Source organism: Tiliqua scincoides, chromosome 1 (genome assembly GCF_035046505.1).
Source record: "Tiliqua scincoides isolate rTilSci1 chromosome 1, rTilSci1.hap2, whole genome shotgun sequence".
Lineage (NCBI taxonomy): Eukaryota > Metazoa > Chordata > Lepidosauria > Squamata > Scincidae > Tiliqua > Tiliqua scincoides.
In genome coordinates this window covers 90419693-90435636 of record NC_089821.1, presented here as the reverse complement: position 1 = coordinate 90435636, position 15944 = coordinate 90419693, and the positions used below count along the sequence as shown (strand labels likewise).

Below are 15944 nucleotides of genomic sequence, written 5' to 3'. Positions count from 1 at the left end.
GGTATTTTGCAAGCCGCAAAATACTTGATCATTGTCCACCCCCTCATACCCTTTCATATTCATTTTTAGAAGCATTTATTCTGCAAAGCCAACTGTGTATTACTATCATAGATATGGCTTTGCAATGCTTCCTGCTACTAGTTAATGCACCCTTGACCCTTCTTTGCCATTCCTTTATCTCCCTTTGGTTTTGTCTCATTCAGCTTCCTTAAAGTGGATGGCACTTGATGCATGCTCATTTTTAGGGACGTTTTAGATATAGCATTATGTGAAAGGATAAAATATTCCCTATTCACTTTTCTCAAACTATGCACATTTATACATTTCCGCTCCATATTAATTTTCATGGTACTGAAATCATGCTCAGTAGTCTGCAGTTTCCAGACAGGTATAGCTTCCAGGTTTAGCCCTAGATCCATTTTAAAAGATTGGTGTTACATTAGCTATCATCCAATCTTTTAATAGAAGGGATGATGTTAGAGGCAGTTTACATTTTAAACTGCATGGTTCAGCAATTTTAAAATTGAGATCTTTCGGAATCAATCTATATCTAGCGACTTATTGCTGCTTAATCTATTTACTCTAAAACCATTTCTGTGAACTTTCAAAGTGTAGTAATTCTTCAAACTTGTTACTTGAAAGTGATATTTAAGGTTGAATATCTCACTGATATCTTCAGTGAAATATTCATACTAAGTATTCATTTAAGTTCTGGCAGGATTCCTGCCTTTAATATATTTTAAATCTTCTTATTGGTGTTTTCTTAAAATTCATATGGACTCATCCTGTGAGCCACTGAAAGGACATCGGTTTATGGGTTTGGTAAGTGCAACTGCTGCCATCTGGGTTACATAATTCTGTTGCACTTCATGGGACAATATCCCACTCTGAGCCTGTTCTGTGACAGTGATGCACAGCCTGGCACACTTTTGACCTAGGAGTGTGCTCTTTAGCACACAGTCAATGCATAATCACTAACAGAGCATATGTCCACATACAAGTTATCGAGGTGCCTGGATACCCACCATACATTATGCATGAGAGCTAGCTGCAGGACTGAAAGTTTGTCCATACCACAGCTGCTTTGTCCTCCATTGGATAGTATGAGGACTGTGTGTGAGTAGGTTAGAGAGTAATGTGTGAACCGAAGTACCCCTGAACCCACTGCATATGTTCTTTGATTCCAGGAGCTTCTTAAACAAACGTCATTTATTATATTTTTTTAATCTTGCTTTTCCGTCAAGGAGTTCAGGAAGCATAACTAGTTCTTCCTCCTTCCCATTCCAACTTTGTGAGTTAGATCAGACTGACATAGTGCAATTGATCCAAGGTCACTGTGAGTTTATTGCTGAGAGGATATCTGAATCCAAGTCTTTGCAGTCTGACACTCTTAGACTATAATCCTATACACACTATTTCTGGGAGTAAGCCTCATTGGATAAAATGGGACTTATTTCTGAGTAGACATGCATTTGAGTGCAAGGCACTCAACCCTCTTTTTTTAGCAGCAATACCTGTTTGCTTGCAGATATTATTGTGATTCTTATGGATCAAAAATAAAGGCAAAGGGAAATATATGTCCCAGAATCACAAAAGAGATTTGACATATAGGTGGTTGTTTTATGACCTGGGTTTCTGCAGAGATACGTGATACTTTCTGAACAAAAGCAAAACAAATTATAGTTGAGATTAAGATTGCATCTTAATAGATCTCAATAAGACTTATTAAGCATTAACTTCTTTTTACCCAGTGACAAGAGTAAGGAATCTTCAGTAGCACATATTCTATTGGCAATTTTTTTTTAAAGGAAAGCTAGAATTTACAGCATATGCTGTAATTTAATGAATTTCAGACAAATTACCCTCATATAAACATCAATAATAGAAAGAGAATTTGAAAGATGAGAATTAAAAAATCTATAATGGGCAGGGGCAAAGATTGCCATAATATTGGGCACAAGGTGAAAACAATTGATCAAATAATTTAAATGACAACAGGGAGATCAAGAGGATAGGAATTTAATTGCTCCTTTAGAGGAGGCTAAAAGGCCAGGAAATGGAATTATATGGCAGTTCATATACTGGAATGAACATGTTTGGCCACTGGGTGTCATCCTTGATTCAAATGACAATTAAAGACCTGGATACAGCATAAAGTCTGCAGCTTCAATAGCAGTTAAATTCTACTCTGTTTGATTGCATGGCATACAGCAAATTGTTCTGCATTTAAAGCAGCTATAAAATGGAATACTTTGACACAGACAAATTTGCTTTTGTCTCACTGCCTTATTTGGAGACCTGAAACAACCCGGTGACGTGGGGAGCAAAAAAGAAGGAAATGTGACCGTGCACACTAGTTGCAAAGAATGCGTGGATTGATCTTACAGTCTCTAATGAATGCTAAATAAGCACACAACTTAACTTTACGGATCTCACATTCTGAAGAGCAACCAATTTAAAATTGCATTTGCCTGGATTCATTTCCTGCTCTCCGAGCCTCTCCCTCTCTTCCCTCCTATTGTCTTCCCTGTGGTTGATTTTCCATTTGTAAGTCTCTGTGTGACAAGGACAGGTATAATAGTCATTGAGGTAACTGTGTAAATGCACCAAATCTGAAATCCTATAAATACTTGCCTGGGAGTAAGCCCCATTGAATGCAATGGGACTTACTTCTGAGTAAGTAAGAAATGCATAGGACTGCATTGTAAGTACACAAACATGAAACTACAACAATTGCTACAAAATGATTTCTAGTAGACATTGGTCAGGTTCCAGAGTGGTACAAGTGACTGTTTAGCTCATGGACAGGCACTTTAAGCTATGCCTTCAAGTATCAACCCCACACACTGCCCAAAAGCTCCCTTCAAAGGCTAGAGGGCCCTTTGCAGGAGGTAGTATCATAACCAAGGTTAGCTGTGCAGCCATGCAACACAGAACTCAGCAATCTGGAAGTATGGAGATGATGCATGATGTCATCGTTGGGTGGCCGGGGATGGCACTGCCATATAGTCACAACCCCATGTGCCAGAAGAAGACATCTGTGCACTGCCATAGTTGTGATTCCAAGCATTTATACTGTCAGTACAACAGAGAAAAAATAAGACTTTAGGGCTACTCTCTTGTCTGTTGTAGGATATAATTCTGCATATATGCTTAGAGACAAAATAACATACTACATATACTTACCTATAAGTCAAAAAATTCATGCCTTAAAATTGGCCCTGAAAACCTGGGCTGGCTTATACATGGGTCAATGCAGTAAATGAAGCAGGGGCTTCCAGGAAGCTTAGCAGCTGTCTGGTGAAGTACATGGTGGAACTGGGCTTAGAAGCAGGACACAGGGGTGGAGGAAAAAGGAGAATTTTTACTAGTAATTACAGTATTTAGAGGCAGCCACTTTAGCTTCTTCTCTAGACTGGAAGAGCAATGAAGGCACTTATGGGAATTGTAGTCTGTATGAGAGTTGCTACTATGGAAGTGCAGCACTTACACCCCACAAAACCTCCTCATAACTCCTGCAAGCACCTTCAACTCCCTTCCAGTTTGGAGAAAAGGGTAAAATGCCTCCTTTTTTCATTTTCGCTACTGCTTCAGAACAGTTCCTGGCAAGTCATTTTCAAAGAATTTCACACATCCCCTCAGTTTAGGGGTCTGTTTTTTAAAACACCAGGATGCAATTCTCATTTCCATCTGAAACAAAGTCCCAGGCTGCAATTCAGTGCGCTATTATTTAAGAATAACAGCCATGGAAAGCAGTGGGCCTACTTCTGAGTAAATTGGGTTGCAACTGTGTGCAGCTGCCCTTGCTCACAGTCATTCCTTGTTGCTTGTCTCTCTGTTGCAAATTGAGTTGCACACTCCCAGTTATGTGTTATAAGTTGTATGTTATATTTTGAGCCTCTGGCTTAACACACCAGGCACTTTAAATAGGGATTTGATCAATGGTTCTACTGATATGTTGTTTATAGGCACTTACTCTGGTAGTGTTTACAAAATGGCTGGGAAGACCAGAATTTAAAAAGTTCAAGAATAAAAATGTATCTTAGGATCTTTTATTAAATTTTTAATAAATTAGACCCTGTACAGTTCTTAGGTGACAATTACTTGTAGGTTATTTTTTCAGGATCTGGCCTCAAGTAAAATCAGACACAACTATAGTCAGACACCTCCATAAGTTTAACCCTTGACTTATCCAAGAGTCAGAAAAATGTCGTGATTTTTGGGCTAAAACCTGCTCTAGACTTATCTGTGAGATCATGTTATACGCAGGTATGTGTGAGTCCATGGAATGCATTCCTGCAGGCCAAAAGACATGAGATCGAAGATGGAAAATAAAGAAAAGCAGTTTTGGAGTTTAAAGAAGCATCAAACCTTGTCATTTATTTCAAGCAAATCAAAATCTGTGGGAATCAGCTTGTAAATTGCTGTTACGTCCTATAATGAGTTCTCAATTGCAAGTGGCCAAGACAATTCAAGCAATTAATCAGAATTATTGTGTCTAGACTGTTGTGAATAATATTATTAACTGTCTAGACAGCTTTGGCATTGCATCTAATGCAATACTGCTTGTGCCGTAATATCTATTTTCTCAGAAGCCTGATATAGTTCTCCTTACTCCAGCTAATATCAAAAGAACTACCAGCAATTTCTTCAAACATTACCACTGGTAAGAATGTTTACATGTGTTAAGCTATTATGAACACACACACACGGCTAGTATTTTTAAAGGATATGAGAACATTACTAGAATTCTTTTGAAAAAGTATCCCTTGTTTTTATGCTGCAAACATCCCATCAAATAGCACGCAATTTTCTTAGATTATAAAGGCTTTGATAGTACACATTTTTGTCTAATGCTTCCTAGCTTTATAAGGGATATAATTTTAATGAAAACATGCCACTATTAAAGAGCTATTAGCCAGAGAGCAGAAATGCTTTTTAATTTTTGTTCACAACCAAAGGCATTTAAAGATGCTGCTTAAAAGTTTAATTAGAAAAAGAAAAAAACCTTATTCTATTTATACTGAATTAACTATTCAGCATGAGTTTAGGTTACAAACATTTCTTTCAACATTACAAACACTACAAACCTTTGCTCATTTATTAGATTCCTTTATAGCAGAAAATCTCCCAAAACTATTCCCACAGAGTAGTTGAGCTACTCTATGTAGAGCTGAAATACCTTGGTCTTTCTGCATAACACTGTGGGTGCAATCCACAGCAGTTCTTGGGCTGGCACAAGTCCCTTGCACCGGGAACTGGGGTGTTCCAGGATGGAAGGAGGGCGGGTGGCAGGCAGGCCTGTGGGCAGTCCAGGGCTGAGTGTGGGGTGGGCCCAGGATCCAGCAGGCCCGATCATTACCCCACTTGTGGGTGACCCAGTGCAGCACCCGGCTGCCTGGATCTGTGCCTCCTCTTTAGCTGGCGCAGATCCAAGTAGCCCCATTGCAGCTGCTGCCACATTATGTGGGCTAAGGGGAATCAATTCCCCTTACCCCAAGATGAGCTGCAGTCGGTCCCAAACCTGAGCTGGATATGGGGCAGGCCAGTTGGCCTGCATGTTCCAGTGCAGGTTAGGATTGGACTGTACGTAACAAAATTTGAACCATTTCATGTTTATCTGACTACTTTGATTTCGTTATTAATTTTTGTGTGAGGTTTTCAAAAATGTCACTATTTTTGGCACAGTAACAATAGTTTAGCCACAATTATGCTATGCAGTTGTGTGATGCTTGTATTATAATGCATTAGGCAACAGGATAGATACAAACACAAAATGTAAGAAAACTAAAAAAGTTTTGATGACCCCAAAAAAAGCTAAGATTACAGTTTGAATTAGCACCTCAGGCAGCCCAGTCCTAAAGCACCTCCCCTGCGCCAGCTCTAAAGTGTTGCAAACGTGCTGTAACTCGAGATCTGACAGTACTGGCACAACGTATGCTGGCCTGCCAACACCAGCTCTGATTCCCATGTTGTCACCCTCTACCACCACCACCTGTGCCACCTGGTGCAACACTTACATTAGACAGCACCGGCTCCGATCCCTGCACAGGTAAGTGTTGCATCGGGCTGCGGGGGGAGGGGGTAGTAGATAGTGGTGGGAGGGTAGTGTGGAGGCAAGAAGGAGTGCATTCCTGGTTGTGGGGAGGGTGGATGGGGGCAGATCGGACCTGGGAGGGAGTGGGAACTGTGGTGGCTGCTCTTGCCATATCTTAACTCCTGCTCCTAGGCCTTGGAGCACTATACAGGCTTCTTGGATGTGCACTAGCTAAATAGGTAGTGCAGATCTGAGTAGCCCCATAGGGCAATCTGGGGCTTGACACAGGGTAAGGGGAAAGATATTCCCTTCTCCAGCTTGCTCCAACCTTGTGTTGGATTCAGTGCAGGCCATACAGCCTGGCTGTACCAAGGGTTAGGATTGTTCTGTGAATTATATACAAACCATTAAAAATTAAACATAAACAATATTTTGTGTTACACAGTGGCTTGTTGTTTTTGTTTTTGTGATAGAAATGCACATTTGCTTCTCATCTCACACAGTCCGCATGTCTTTCCTCAAAGTTGCTCCTCCGAGCAGGGTGTCGTATTTTCCTAGCAGTGACAAAGTCATGTTTTGCATATGTGCTAATAAGATGCTTTCCCCAGATAGTCCACTCAAGGCTATAATCATTTATGTGCAGAACACAACTGCGGAAATGTCATAGACATATATTGGATATTCCTTGTGAAACGATCTGTAAAGTGCAGCAACTCATATCCCTGCCCCTTTGCTTGCTACGAGCTTTTTATTTTGCTTTTACTTTTTCACTCACTAAGAATTCATTGGATAGAATGTGCTTCTCTGCTGAACACAAGCTGCAGCATGATATTGTTTTAAAGCAGCGAGCAGCAACATGGCTATTCCATCACAGCCCAATTTAACTAAATCTAAACTAAATCCCCACTCCATACCAACAGAGCATAAGCTGTATCCTTGGAGGGCCCTCCTGTTAGGTATAAACCTGGGTATGTCCTGTTTGCAGAGCAGGGTGCATACAAAGTAGAGCACAGCACACAGCAGAGTCTTTGAATAGCTGTTGTATTTTGAGTAGAGTTACACACAGAGTAGTCAAAGCAGTCCAGGTCATACGCATAGATCAGGGGTGCCCAAACCCCGGCCCTGGGGCCACTTGCGGCCCTCGAGGCCTCTCAATGCGGCCCTCAGGGAGCCCCCAGTCTCCAGTGAGCCTCTGGCCCTCCGGAAATTTGTTTGAGCCCACACTAGCTCGATGCAACTGCTCTCAGCGTGAGGGCGACTGGTTGACCTCTCGCGTGAGCAGTGAGATGAGGGCTTCCTCCACTGCTTGTTGTTTCACGTCTGTGATGCAGTAGCGGCAGCAAAAGAAAGGCCAGCCTTGCTTTGTGCAAGGCCTTTTATAGGCCTTGAGCTATTGCAAGACCTTCATTCATTCATATAAGTTCTTCTTTAATATATTTATTTATGTAAACTTAAGTAAATTTATTCAAATTTGAAATGTAAATTAATTATTTTTTCCCCCCGGCCCCCAACACAGTGTCAGAGAGACGATGTGGCCCTCCTGCCAAAAACTTTGGACACCCCTGGCTTAGATTATAGCAGTCCAGAGTTACCTTATCCTAGTCACTATCCACAAATCAGTCAGTCAGTCCAAAGTCATATACAACATACACATAAACAGTAATCTGTTGGTCAAAGTCTCCGGCAGCAGTTTTACAGTTTAACACCTACTGCCCTGGTGGAGTTGCAGACTGTGGCTTAAGTGGGCAGAGCAGCCAAGCTGGGCCTCCATATCTAATTAGGGTGTGGCAGGCACAGTGTTGTGTCATTCAGCTGACTCAGCTGCTTTCAACTTTCCTTGAACCAACTTATTTGCTATGCCTCTGGCTATGCCTGAGCAGAGAGCTCACACCTCCTGCATAAAAAAAAAAATGCTGTACTACAAGAGCTACAAGCCACTTCCCCCAAAGGAAAGCATGCCCTGGGGTTAACTCAGGAAGTAGGAGGCGACTGGTGACTCAATGACCTTCTAATTTCCTGGTTAGAAGGGATCCACTCAGAGCTAGCTAGCCTGAAAGGCCTACTAATTACAAAGGGATCTATAGGAATGCACCTGCTCTGGTCAGCCATCCTGGCAGAATAGTGACTAAAAACCTTAGATTTGATACTCTGGATTCCCACTTTAAGCCCTGCAGCACCTAACATGGATCATGCAGCAACTCCTAAAAGCAGAGATACACAGAAGGCCAGCATACACTACTAAATTCCTTGAGCCTCCATATTTTCTTTACATGTGAGTGAAAAGTACTCATCTGGAGGTGCAATATGCTCAGCAAATTATACTTTTACAGCCCAATCCTATGCATATTAGTCATAAGTCTTATTGATGGGGCTTACTTCCAGGTAAGTATGCATAGATCTGCACCTATACTGCCAAGTCCCAACAAAATCTCCTCTGCGGACCGTGCACTATATCTTCTGGGTGAGATGGTCCTGGAGAGCTCCTCTAGGTAAGAGAACTTTTGTTTCCTTACCTCAGGGTAAGCCTGCACTCCCCAATAGGTCTACTCAGATCTGTACTAGCTGTTTTGCTGGCGCAAGTCTGGGTGGACCCATGGAGGTGATTCAAGGCCAGGAAAGAGAATAGGATATCAGCAGAGCTCCCACTGCCAATAACTACCCTTGATACAGTCCCATCCCCACCCCAGTCCTGTCCTATTCTCCCCCCCTACCCTGTTCTGCCCACCAGTGTCGGGCCTATGGGGGGGGGGAAGCTCCAGGCACTGCACCCACCACTGCCACATCTGCCTGCCCGTCGAAGCCGTTCTGCAGATAGGCGAAGAGCTCCGGGCACTAAAGAAGCCTTCTGAGACTTCTGGCGCAAACTTAAAGCGTACTTCCGGTTACATTGGGAAACTGAAAGAACTCTTTAAGATCATGCCAGAAGCATCAGAAGGTTTTTCGAGAGCTTCGGAGCATTGTGCAAGGCTCCATGTGCCTAGGCAAGTATCCCTTGGGGAGGGGGATGGCATGATGCGGGGGTGCATGTTGCAACCTGCGCCCTGGGGTGGCATAGGGGCCAGGTTGGTTACTGCGGTCCACCCTCTGCCTTAACACTAATATTTTCTGGATTAGTTTTTGTTTTTAGGTATTTGCAGGATTGGAGTTTCTACTCTATAGAAAGTTCTGTAGAGTTTCACCCTTCAAAAGTCACACATTTTGCACATCCACACACACAAAAACGAGAAAAAAATGTCTTTCAACAAACTTTCAATTTGGTTTTCAATCTTATATAATAATGTAAAACATACTTACGCTGGCTTTATTTTCTGGGTATGTTTCTCATGAATGTAGGCACCAGCTAGACCTCCTGCTCCAGAATTTAGATACTGTAAGATAGATGCCAGGATTTAAACATCTTGATTTGGTCCCGTGCCTAAGATTACAGCTGTCTTTCTCTTTAGAATACCCAGACAGCCTTTGATTCAAATATGGAGTATGGGCCAGAAAGATGTTCCTTAAAAACAGCTTTATCCCACATTATTTAACTTCTTGTAATATTGGCCAAGAACCCATAAACAGTTTTCTTAAGTGGCTGCTCCAGATTAGTGGAACTGCCTTGCCTTAGAAATCTGCAGACACTTCAGCCTCTTTTGAAATACCTTTTAAATTAACTTTTTTCATTGACATGTTGTACCTAGGTGTACTGAAGTACTTCACTTTAGATAGTTAAGAAGCATACATACAAAAGTATCTATCTTAAAATGTATAGTAAATGTCCACACAGAACCTGTGAGTTTATATAAAATAATATAATAAATAGGTCTCTTCCATATTCTATCAGCTTTAGAAAAAATGGTTCTGTTGACTCTCTTTGGGCAGAATCCATTGCAATGTGGGTATTTTAAATATTTCAGAATGCCAAAGACATGCTCACCTTATAGGAACACCAGCAGGCAAAGTCTACTCCCCACTCATGTAAATCCAGTTCTACATTGCCAACAGCATGAGCAAGGTCAAATCCAACAATGCAACCCTTTTGGAGAAAGAAGTGGTTTTACATTTTTAAGCACAGAAATCAACATACATACAACTAAGGCCCAAATCCTAACCAACTTTCCAGCATTTGCATAGCGGTGACAATGGGACGTGTGCTGCATCCTGCAGTTGGCCTCCTACTCATGGAGGCCTCCTCAAAGTAAGGGAATGTTTGTTCGGAACTGCACTAACCTTATGTCAGTGCTGGAAAGTGGGTTAGGATTGAGTTCTAAATATATCACAGTCTGTCCCAACTTCTGTGCTCAAACACACGTGTCCCTTGTTATCATTAAACTGTTTTTAGTGCTTTTATTACTTATTAGTTTGCTTTTTTCAGCTAAGATAACTTTTATCTTGTCCTGTGTTTTAAATTTTGTATTTTAATATTTGTTGTTAGCTGCCTTGGGTGTCCCATTCTTATGGGGAAAAAGATAAATATTTTAAATAAAATAAATAAGCATTCCTGAAAGTTCTAGCATAATGCTACCTCAGAGGTTTACCTCTGATGTGCCTCGGAGGGAACATTATGTCAGAAATGATGGGAATGTTTATCTATTTATTATATAAAATTATATAAAAATGTTCAAAAAGGACTTACTCCCATGTGTGTATATACTCGAAGCCTGAAACATCAAAATTTAATTTGTACCCGGGCCCAGGGTCAGAAAGGGGGCCCAGGGGCCAAAGAAGCAGTCCAGAAATTACCTGGGATCCTTCATTTTCCAATTTCACCTAGGCTCACTGGCCATGTGGGTTGCTGGAGGTATTACTTTGGGCACATGGCGGTGACTACTGCCACAAGCCATTCACATCGGGCCCAGGAATGCATACATTCCTTATCAGTGTCACACCTGGAAGGAAACTGACCTGCCACAGTCACTGTTTGGCTTGTGGATTCACTTCCCATGAAGGAGTGTAGAGGAGTACAGGAGTGTACAGGAGCTCTGGGACACAGCTACGGGACTGGAGCTGCTGCAGAATTCAGTTTTGGTGTACACAGGACAATTTCTATTCCAGTGTGAGCCTAAATACAATGATACTCATCTCCCGCAATGATTTTCTACATTTGACAGATTTTAGAGAGAATTAGGGCCCAATCCTATCCAATTTTCCAGCACCCGCGCAGCTGCAATGCAGCCCCAAGGGAAGGGAACAAATGTTCCCCTACCTTAAGGAGGCCTCTGTGACTGACTCCCTACCACAAGATGCAGTGCATGCCCCATTGACACAGCTACACTGGCACTGGAAAATTGGATAGGATTGGGCCTTCAGTCAGTTGTAGAGGCATGTAATCTGTGGAGAGGGTGTATGGTGTGTGGAATATTCTTTACTGCAGGGGACTAGTCTTGAAGGGAAGTAGCAAAATTCCCACTGTATTGAAATTCAAAGTGAAGTTAGAACTTCCTGCTCAGGCTTTTTTTTTTTTTAAAGAAAGGTAGAATTCTTACAAAAGAGAAAAGAGTTATTATAAGTCTACTGCCTTTCTTAGGAAGGGCAGTACACTCACACCCCAAGGAGAAGAAATTTTGTTCAGAACTTTTTTGTTCAGAAATTTTTTTTTTAAACTGCTATCAAGAGAGCTCTTATGTTTCAGTGGTATGATGGGGGGGGGGGGTGACACACATTTATACTCCAGATAAGTACTTTCTTTATGAAGATTAACACCTGGAAAGTCACAGAATTAACCTAAAGTGGAGGAAGAGTTAATTCATTCATCACTGTTGAGGTCACAGACACTGCTTATAACTCCTTGCACAACCATGTTCCATATAACACTATTGCAACAGGTACATAAGCTAAAGGGAAAAACTGAATTCACCCCAGCCACAGACTCAGTTTGGTCAGTCAAAAGTTGTTCATGAGGACCAAAAAAATCTGTATTTCTCATTCAAAGAATCATAGAGTGGGAAAGGTCCTTATAGGTCATCTAGCCAACCCCAATTCATTCTGGATGTCTGTGGAAACAAATCCCTTACAGATGGAAGGCAATGACTCAAAACATTCTCACAAATTTCAAAGTATTAGTTCCTCCACAGTGCCTGACATGCATCTTGCTTGTAAAACTGGAAGAAGCTAAAAGTCACAAACTATGTTTTATACATAGCAATTGCCACTGGATGGCAGCATTTTTAAAGTAAAGAATAATACAAGAATTAGTATTATAAAGCTGCAGTATTTATGAAACTGAAGAGAAATGATAGTACATTTTGTGCACTGACTACAAATTGAAGAATATTTTACATATTTTTAAAAGGCTCTTTAAAGTAAGGTGGGAAGATGAACAGCGAGGGCATAAATTCCCAAATCTTTTATCTAACAATAATACAAAGGGTTTGAAACGATCGGCTTCTGTCTTTTGCTCCATCTAAATTATTAAGACAATACTTTGGTAAATTAAATCTCCTCTAAACTATCTCAGTCTCAGAAAGTAATTGCATTATAAGTGTGACATAAGAATTCTAACGAAACCACTAATGAGACTGTCAGCCTATAAAGTCCTTGCAAAGTGAAAGAATGAACTTGCAGGCCTCATCACATGCCAAATAGAACTGGAAATGATGATGAACAACTTTATTGGAGGTGGGCAAAAGCATTAAAGTCATGCATTGATAAACTACTGGACAGTTTCTAAGAAATCATCAAGGGCCTCCTGGTTGCTGGGATTCTTGCAAAGAATGCTGGGCTAAGTGGATCATGTTTTGTCACAGTAAGCACTTCTTATGTTCTTAAGAAACAGTGCACACTCAGGAGGATTACTTAATTGAGCTTATTTATGATCTAACTATCAGATCCTGTTCATGTATCCTTGCTTTGTAAATTTAAGTCATGTCAGTGGAAAAGTGTTGAGGCAGATACAGAAGAGTCCCAATTACCTGACACTGTGCTTTATCCAACATGGTAGCCATGCTCCTAATTCCCTTGCTTTGTTGGCAGGGAGCTGTGTGTAAATAAATGCCCTGTTAATTAGCATCAGCTGCCCACCCCTTAGCTCGCTTGATCCGTCCTGCCTTCCCCCTCCATCTTCACCTCCTTCTTGTGACAGATTAAAATGTTTCTGAGACAAGCCCATAGTGCTCCTGGTAAGAAAGAAGAGAGAACAGGAGAGAGGGGAAAGAGGAGGAGGCCTCCACCTGAAACTTTAGGTCCATTGCAGTTTGCAGGACACCCTCCTGGCTTGGGTTTCCCAGATTAGAGAAACACAGACAGAGAGCTGCTATTTTGCTGGAATCTTCTTCATCCATTTTTGCCTTGCATCCGCCACCCCAGCAAGGTGGTTGAAATTTTGTTCCCCTCCTCAGCCACCTGTTTCTGCATTATCCAACCTATTCAATAATCTGATCACCTATTGGGATGGATCGGTAGCATAGCTACAGGGGGGATGCAGCACCAAGTTTTGCGCCTCAGTGCATCATGCAAGCTGCCCCTCCCACCTCAGAGCCATTCTTGACAGTAAGAGCAAAGCAGAAGAGACGCCTCTACTTTGCTCTCGCCGCCAGCAATGGCTCTGACAGTGAGGGGGAGGGGCAGCTTTCACAGCATGTTGAGATGCGCTGCAAAACTTAGTGCGCTGCAAAACTTAGTAGCTACGCCACTGGGTTGGATAATCAGGACTCTGCCATAATGGCAAATATTGTCCTGTGGTTGAATACACCGAAGCCTCTTTCCAAGTTACAAGAGTGACTGAAAGAGTACAGAAAACATCATCACTTGTATTTCCTGTTTTAACCTTAGGACAAAAGGTTAAGATTTCAGAATCAAGTGTCAACCTACACATGTAAATGCACCATGATGACAAATAAAACTGCAGACAGAATTTCTATACCACCTTAAATTACTGAACAACACAACTGTTTTTACTCTGGCATCAGACTGCAGTGGGCCTTGAAGTCTGGACTGTTAAACTTGAACCGCCTGGGTTTTGAAACGCCAAAAACCAGACGGTTCAAGTTGAAAAGTTTTAGTGAACTTTTAGCTGGGCGGGTATTTGAATTTTAAGTCTTTACCAGTAGATCAATTTTTAGTTTGAAGTGAGGAGTCTATAACAATGTTCCTTAGAACTATAGCATTTCAGGTATTTTTAGTCCTTGGATAATGCCCTACACATGTGAGGGCAAAACATTAGAAGGAGAATCTAAACCTGCTGAATGTGGTCAAAAATCCCCCAAAAACTTTTCACTTCAGAACACAATTCTTGTTGATGGAGTAAGTCATCATATTCAGTTGTTAATCATTCAGCACAGAGTAATCAAGTGGGGAGAAAAACTTCTGAACATTCACATGTGAATCATCTCAGAGACAGATAATCAAAGGACTACTACTAACATTTAGAAAGCTAGAACAAAGCTCTTGAAATCTCAGTTCATTAGTCTTAGAAATAATGTAGAAGCGACTATTTTTGATTGTGTTTTTCTACCCTCTGTAGAATGAGTCTCATAAGATTTCTATAGTTCTTCATAAAGTTCTGGGGAACTTTATGCGGTGTGCTGAAACATGACTCAACATTTAAGTTACAGCTTGTACAAAGACAGACAGAATCTATCCTTAACCTTGGAATGAAATAGAAGTAATTGGAGAATGTCTTGAGAGTTAGTAACAATTGGCTTAATAATAGTTCATGGGTGATAATGTCATTTGAAGAGTGTCAGGTAAGAAAAAGAAATGACAGCATCAGTCATACACATGAAGCTGATATGCCCAGAAAAGAAAAATGTAAGATACTGAAAAGAGGTCCTATTGTGATTGAAGAGGAGATCAGAATCACTTTCAAAATGTTTTTAACAGACAGGAAAAACAGCACCATTCCTGCTCTACAGCTTGTAAAGTGAAAGTCAATTTGGAAAATAAATCCCCTAAAGGTTGGGTTCTTTGTTGTAGTTATAGGTAAAATAAATCCAGTGAGACTTAGCTTAGCTGGCCACATGGAGTGGAACAGGGGTTCTTTAGCTGCTGTTAGGTTAATTCCCCCATCTGGCAGTTAGCTGAAAAGTATTCCCAGGAATTGGAAAGAGAAAACAGCAAGGAGGAATTAGCAAAAATAAATTGTAGCAACAAGTGTTGGGCAGCCCAATGCACTGCTGGGCACTCACAATCTGAGTAGGTCTGAGGGGACACATTGGAGGCCAGGTAGCCTATGGGGAACTAAGCAGAAAAGATTTTTACTTACCTCTCCCAGACCATCTGGTGCCTCCCCACCCCAACAATCCCTTTAAGACAGCGGTTCCTAAACTGTGAGCTGTGGCTCACCAGGGAGCCACAGAATCCTTGGGAAAAAAAACACCACCCTGTACAATGTATAGGATTGTAGCCGTAATGGGAAGCCACAGTCAATGGCCCAGTAGGTCAAGAAAGCCACCAGTCAAAAAGATTGGGAACAACTGCTTTAAGACATTCACGCTGGTGCACAGATTCCTTTGATCGCCACACCAGAGCCCTGCAGCATTTCTAGATGCATGGCAATAACTTTTTACACTGTTGCCAGACTTCCAGGAAAGCTCCAAATTGTGTGGAGCTTAACTTCCCAGAGCTTTGAGCTGTGTGGCCATAGAGCCACACAACTTCAAGGAAACATTGCCCTCCATAAAATGCAGCACACACTCTATTGGGGGTTGCTGCATGCTATGGGCTGGAAGGGGATAGGACTGGGCCTTAAGTCTTGTAATAAGTCAGGGTTAAGTGATTTGTGACCCACCACACAAAAGATGAACTTCAGGTCATGTTCAGTGGCTCACCAAAGCTATGACAAGTCTCCTGTTTTTTTGCTGCCTGCCGGGGGGGGGGGGAATAAGAGGGGTATCAAGTATCTAGCATGTTTTTGGGATATATTTTGTCCTCACAGAAGATACACAGTTGTATATTTGAACATAAAAATCTAGGTCTATAGTGAACTCAG

The 15944-nt window shown here is 41.5% G+C and overlaps 1 protein-coding gene across 1 annotated transcript in view; it reads right to left on the bottom strand.

Moving 5' to 3' along the window:
* The window catches only part of KYNU (kynureninase), a 111735-nt gene that overhangs the window by 41535 nt on the left and 54256 nt on the right, over window positions 1–15944 (bottom strand). The window contains exons 8-9 of the mRNA XM_066639563.1: window positions 9954–10052; window positions 9332–9405 (exon numbers count right to left, since the gene is read on the bottom strand). Coding sequence (XP_066495660.1) covers window positions 9332–9405; window positions 9954–10052 — 173 coding nt within the window. The remainder of the gene's footprint in view (window positions 1–9331; window positions 9406–9953; window positions 10053–15944) is intronic.